Below are 6767 nucleotides of genomic sequence, written 5' to 3' on the forward strand. Positions count from 1 at the left end.
AGCATGGTTGTGTAACCATGAACAAGTTTTTTCACCCTTTGAGCCCAGTAGCATCATCTGTAAAATGGAGATCATAACACCGGAGTCATAAATGGAGGTTGCTGTGGGGATTAAGTGACATTTGTATGCAATTGGGAAGTAATATCCCTAGGTGATAGCCTTCTTTCTCATGGTTTGAGATGGCAGCTAGAGCTCCAGCCATCACATCCACATTCCCAGTGAGAAGATAGACGAAGGGACAACGGGTACGTGCCATCTGTCTTTGAAGGCAAGGCGCCATAGCTATTACAGAACATTTTGGTTTACAGCTCATTCACACACCCAGCTGCAAGAGAGGTTGGGAAATGTAGTCTTCGTTCCGTGGTTCAGAATGAAGCTCTACCACACTAGCTCTATCACACATGCTCAGGTGTTTGCCCCTCTTAGGCAAGGCCCTCCAGCAGAAATGTGTCCCCCTCCCTAGCATTGGGCTGTAATCCCGGCACCATAAGGCCCTCTAAGGACCCAGGTTGCCAAGAAGCTCAGGCAGGTGCCACGAGGCCTGAACAGATTTGAGTATTGTGTCTAGCCTGTGCCAGGACCCTGCCAGTCCCTGGGTTCCGCCGCCTGCAGGGCTCTTAGGCTGACGCAAGTGTGGTGGGCTGCAAGCCCATCACTTGTCACAGCCTGGATGAGGCCAACTCCATTGAGCCCCATGATCAGGGGGCCTGAAGTCTTAAGAGGCTAGGGAATCCCAGTAACTATGGGCTCTCCACCCAAGGCCCAGCCATGTACCTCAGGGCCAGTAAATCAGGTCTGGATCAATCAGGTGGGTTTCAGTTCCTCAAGGACCTGGTAAGTGCCCGGCACACTGCAGAGAGCCCTCTGTAAAGCCAGGAATGATCCTATAACCTACCTATTTTGAAAACTGGGTGTTCCACATTCCAGTTAGCTTAGGGAGAGGCCTACCATAGGCCATTCTCCTTCCTCTCACTTCTGCATGAGAAGGGCCTGCGTAGTAGCAGCTTGCTGAATCCAGAGGGCCTTCCCACCTTCACTGTGTCCCTAAAAAGACCCTAAATGAGGCTGGTTGGGGGGGCATATGAAACCGATTCTCAAATGCTGGAGGGGCTTCAGTACTTAAAGGTCTTGCTGAGAGTCCCTTCTGTTCAGGGCACAGCTCATCTTTCTTTCTTTTTTTTTTTTTTTAACGTTTATTTATTTTTGAGAGACAGAGTATGAGTGGGGGAGGGGCAGAGAGAGAGGGAGACACAGAATCCGAAGCAGGCTCCAGGCTCCAAGCTGTCAGCACAGAGTCCGACGCGGGGCTCAAACTCCCAAACCGTGAGATCATGACCTGAACCGAAGTCAGACACTTAACCGACTGACCCACCCAGGCGCCCCAAGGCACAGTTCATCTTTCACTTTCGAAGTTCAGCAGCCTCGTTTTTGTTTTTGTTTTTGTTTTTTACTTAGGAAGTTTGTTTAAAATGTTCAGAAACCCCAAACTTCGTGTCGTTCCACCTAGGCCTTCCCATCTGCTGGTGCCCGTCCTCTCCTCCGTGTCATTTGACACTGGCAAGGCCTTTCTTAAAGCCTTTTCCTCCCCTTCCTGTGGTCTGCCTCATACGTGGGTGTGGACCGTCACCGTGTGTCGGGCACTGTGCTGGGGCATGTCCACTTATTCAGTCCTCCTCCTAGCGACCTTATGATGTAGATGGGGACAGAAGTACCATTATCGCGCAGCCATTTGGTAGTGTGGGACCCAGGACAGCGGAGCACAGTCCACAGTAAATAGTGGACATTGTATATGTATGCCAAGGGCTGGCAAAGTGTGACCCGCAGGCCGGGTCTGAGCTATGGCCTGTATCGTATGGCCTTGCAAGCTACGAATGGTTTTTAAAGGGTTATAATAAAGAAGAAGAATATGCAACAGAAACCAAATGAGGCTCTCAAACCTAAAATATTTACTATCTGCCTTTTTAGAATAAATTTGGCAAGCCCTGGTATATAATATGCAAAGTTAGTGCAGATTCTGGAGCCACACTTCCTGGTTTCTAGTGCCTCGCCTCATCCTCTACGAAACGAGAATAATCTACAAAACATGGCTGCCTCACAGGGTTGTTGGAATTAAATGAGATAAAGAATATAAAGCACCGGACTTCGAGTAGGCTTCTTTGGAAGTATTGGGGGAAGAAATTTCTGGCCCTTTGCCAGACTTCTCGACCCAGTGGGCATGAAAGCCCTGGCTCAAGGCCTCTGGCTACCCCGGCCCCTCAGAGCGTGTTTCCTTTGGCAGGAGGAGAGGGACCTGCCAGCTGCCCGTTGTGCCGCGTCCTGGTGGTAGGTCAGCTCTGCCTTCCTCCCACCCCCATTCCTGCTGACCGTCAGCTGGTGCCACTCACCAGGCCCGGGCGCGAAGCCCACACCAGGTGCCGAGCAGGGCCCAAAGGTACCAAGCCTCTTCCACTCTCCCACTTTGTGCCTCCCGTCAACTTGGCCGAAACTCCTGCGTAACCATAGGAGCTGCGGCCCGGGGCTCATCTTCTCTGTGTGCATTTCCTCGCTCATGGGCCAAACAGGGAGACATCTGTGTTTCCCCAAACCCAAACTTTTGGCCAGTGATTGCCTTCCTACCAGGGAAAAGGAAAAGGGAAAGGAAGGGTAATCCCTGGCCAGCCAGCCTCCCCCTGTGGAAGAGTGGTCTGGGAAACAGATTTTCAGTGGAGAAAGGGTGAAATGTAAAGATAGAAAAGTGAATAAGATCGTTGAAAAATCAAAAAGAATACATTCTGATCCAGATAGGGATGGGCTTTCAGTTCTTAGAAGCAGTAGAAGAAATTGTAAAAGATCAATGAAGTTTACTACAAAGAACCATAAAGCTTATGTTTTATATCAAAAGACCCAAGACAAAGTTTTAAGTCAAACTAAGAAAAAAATATTTGTGCTAGATATGGCAGAGAAAGAATATTCTAAAAATAAAAATCTTTAAAACAAGAAGGCTCTTAACAGAACAAGAAGGCTCTTAAGAAGGCTCTTAACAATAACAAATATTTACATAATACTATGTGGCAAGTACCATTCTAAGTATTTTACACCTACTTACTCATGTAACGCTTGCAAACAACTTTATGATAAAGGTACTATTATCCCCATTTAACAGATGAAGGAACTGAGGCACAGAGACACTAAGTAACTTGCCCAAGGTCACTCAGCTAATAAATAGAGGAGCTAGGATTTGAACCCAAACCATCTGGCTCTTGGATCTGAGCACTTAAACCCTTGTATACTAAACAGGAAAAAGATATGAAGCAGACAATACACAAAAGAGGAAATACAAATATCTGAGTAACGTAAGAATTATTTTTCAGGTTTTTAAAAAATTTGTTAATGTTTATTTTTGAGAGAGAGAGAGAGAGAGTGCAAGCAGGGGAGGGGCAGAGAGAGACTGAGACACAGAATCTCAAGGAGGCTCTAGGCTTGGAGCTGTAAGCACAGAGCCTGGCGTGGGGCTTGAACCCATGAACCATGAGATCATGACCTGAGCTGAAGTTGGACGCTTAACCGACTGAGCCACAGAGGCGCCCCTTATTTTTCAGCTTTGATGGCAATAATGTACAAATACAGACAATGAGAAATCTTTTTGTGTCTTCAAATTAGAAAAGATTTTTTAAACATTATAATGAGCACTAAATACTGGCAATGCTGGAGTAAAACGGAAACTTCCACAGATTGCCATAGTTGTATTCAGGTGGCCTTTCTGAAAAATATTGTGGAAGCATTAAAAATAGTACTCAGGAATCTCAAAAATGTCGATACCAGTTGACCAGGAATTCCCATTTTAAGAATCTAATTTGAGGAAGCAGTTAGGTAGAAAAAGATACATGTGCAAAGATACTCACAGGAATATTATTCAAGTTATTCAAAATAATGAAAAACTCGAAACAACCTGCATATCTGTTAACAGGATACAGGTTAAGGAAATTGTTGAATCTCCATAATGGACAATCAGACAGTCATTTTAAAGAAATTTGTTTAACAAAAGATACCGTAAGCAAAGTGAAGAGACATGCCATGGACGTGTGGGAGAAGACACAATGCATAGAATAGCAAAAAAGTAGAAAATAATACATCAAGAAAACTCACAAATCCATTAAAAAAAAAAAAAAAAAAAGACAAACAGCCAAAGAGAAAAACAGGCAAGAATGTACAGAGGCAATTCATAAGAGGAGGCGACTCAGGGCTATAAATGAAGTGACGCTCCCTCTCACTAGTAGTCGGGGAAATGCAGATTCGTTCATTGTACTTATCAGAATAGCAAGAGTGCGAAGGTAAAGATAGAGGGAAACATTCATATCCATCGCTGATGGGACGGGAAGTAACTGCAGCCATTGTGGCAGCTATTAGCCGTATCTAAATCTAAACGTGTGGCTCCACTCCACTCACGTCTGGGGACCGGCCCTGCGCAGACGCCTCTCTGTACAGGGAGACCTGCTCAGGGGCGTTCATGGCAGCGCTGTTTACAATAGCGACAATATTACTATGAAGTACATGATATTGTACATTATATATTGTGTAAGAAGACAGCAACAATTACCATCATCAAAGAACTGTCCATCAGAAGGGGAATGGATAAGTCAAATAAGATTTATACATAAGGGGATACTGAGCACAGTTAAAATAAATGAACTTGATCTGTGTCAGCTCGGATAAATTTCCAAAAAGAATACTGAGTGTAAAGGGCACGTGTTATAAAGATAGATATTTCAACACTATTTATATAAATCTTTAAAACAGACTAAAAATGCTACATGGCATTTAATGACATATGTGTAGAAAGTATAAAACCAGTAGCAAACACCAACTTCAAAATAGTGGCTCCTTCCTGGGAGGAGAAATGGCTGGAGGGCAAGAACGGGAAGCAGGGCTTAAACTGTTATATTACTGGTATATTTTCTTTTTTTTAAGGGAAGCGTTGAAGCAGATATGTTGACGAATGTTCTAAATCTGGACGGAGTATGTTTCTTTCTGCTAAGTTATTTCTTGTATCTTTCTGCATATTGAACTATTTCAAAATTTCAAACAAATTATTTTTAATTTTCTTTTTGAACCCTTTGCAGTTCTGTGGAGAAATATTTGTGTTAGTAAGGGACAAAAGCAGAACGAAATATACACAAATATTTACAAATTTCACAAATTAAAGGTTTAACATAGTAGTGCCAAGATCAAAGTCTGCTTTTTCTTTACACTCATCCATATTTTTCTTTTTTTTTTGGTCAGGAAGATGTATTATTTTTATAAATTGGGGGCAGAAAATTTTTAATGACTACAAAAAACACGAGTAAGTTTAGACCCTAGGAAAGGGTCTAAACCTAGGAAGAGATGCTGTGATGTGTGGGGGCATCATGCTGGTCTAGAGACTTCTGGCTGTATGACTGTGTTCATTCAATCTTTTATCTCATCAACGAGCCCTTATTGAGCACCAGCTGTGTACCAGGCTAGAGATACGGCAGTGAATGAAACGTACGTGGTCCTTCCCTCCTTGTAGAGCACATCGGCTAGTGAGGAGGGGACAGTACACACATGACTACACAAGTCATCTATCCACCACAAAGTGCGAGGGCCCCCGTGGGGGTGAAGTCCAAGGGCAATATCAAGAATCTAAGTTAGATAGAGTGGCCAGGGAATCTGGCCTCAGAACGACATTTAACTTGAATTTAAAAGATGAGGAGGTCTGGAGCCCATTAAAAAGAGGACCTCAAGAGAAAGAAGGCCCCACAAGGCATATGTAAGGAATGGAAAGAAGGCAGGGGTTTTGGAACGTAGTGAGGTGGGGGAAAGTAAGGGGAGGGCAGCAAGGTGGTCAGGAGCCAGGTCACTCAGGGCCTCACAGGCCAAAGAAAGGCCTTTAAGGGCATTGGAAGTCACAGAAGTCTTTTAAGCAGGGGAGTGATGTGATTAGATTTGCAGTTGTCAGAGATCATCTAGACGCTCTTTGAAGATTGGGGCAGATGGTGAGCTGCCCAGTTAGTCCCTTGGCTGTCGGCACGGCCCAGCACGCGGGAGAATGGTGCCGAGATAAGGGGAAGGCAGTAGAGATGGAGAGATGGAAGGATTTGAGCTACTTCTCTGGAGGAAGAGTCGGCAGGTCTTGGATTATGGGGTGGGTGTGAGGGAGGAGGTTCCGGTGAAGGAAGGAGGAAGGCCAGGTTTGGGACAGGGACAGCTGTGGGGTGGCAGGAGTGAGAAACACTGGGAAGGCTCTGGAGGGCAGGGTGGAAGCAAGGGTGGCGGGCAAGCCACTAAGCACGGTTGAGCTTTGGTCTTGTCGCGTGGAAACCGGGGTTTAGGATATTACCTGTGTCCCCAGGTTGATTGTTTGAGCCCTGTTCTCAAAGCCACTTCTACAGCAGTCTTTTCTTTTCCACAGGAGGGACCTGCTACTCTTGGGGCTGGAACGAGCACGGCATGTGTGGGGACGGCTCCGAAGCCAACATCTGGGCCCCGAAGCCTGTGCCATCTCTGCAGTCGTCACTGGGACTCCTTGTGGGCTGTGGGGCTGGCCACTCCCTGGCGCTCTGCCAGCTGCCAGCCCTCCCTGCATTGGGCCAGCACCCCAAGGTCACTGGCCCTTCCCCAGATGCCGCTGAGAGTGCCAAATCTCAGGAAGCCATGGACAGAGAAACTGGAAGGAAAGACAACCAGAAACTTCTACTGAAAGCCTATCTGACAGGTCCAGAAATGGGGGGCTTGTGACAGAGGCCCTTTAATAAAGTGATTTTTTCCTA

General features: G+C 45.8%; 1 protein-coding gene across 1 annotated transcript in view; it reads left to right on the forward strand.

Annotated features, from left to right (window-relative positions):
* SERGEF (secretion regulating guanine nucleotide exchange factor) overlaps positions 1–6767 on the forward strand; it is a 234196-nt gene extending 227429 nt beyond the window's left edge. Inside the window, 2 exon segments of the mRNA XM_027073027.2 lie at positions 6410–6655; positions 6658–6767. Of these exon segments, the coding sequence (XP_026928828.2) occupies positions 6410–6655; positions 6658–6749 (338 nt within the window). The 3' untranslated portion in view covers positions 6750–6767.

Source organism: Acinonyx jubatus, chromosome D1, assembly GCF_027475565.1.
Source record: "Acinonyx jubatus isolate Ajub_Pintada_27869175 chromosome D1, VMU_Ajub_asm_v1.0, whole genome shotgun sequence".
NCBI lineage: Eukaryota > Metazoa > Chordata > Mammalia > Carnivora > Felidae > Acinonyx > Acinonyx jubatus.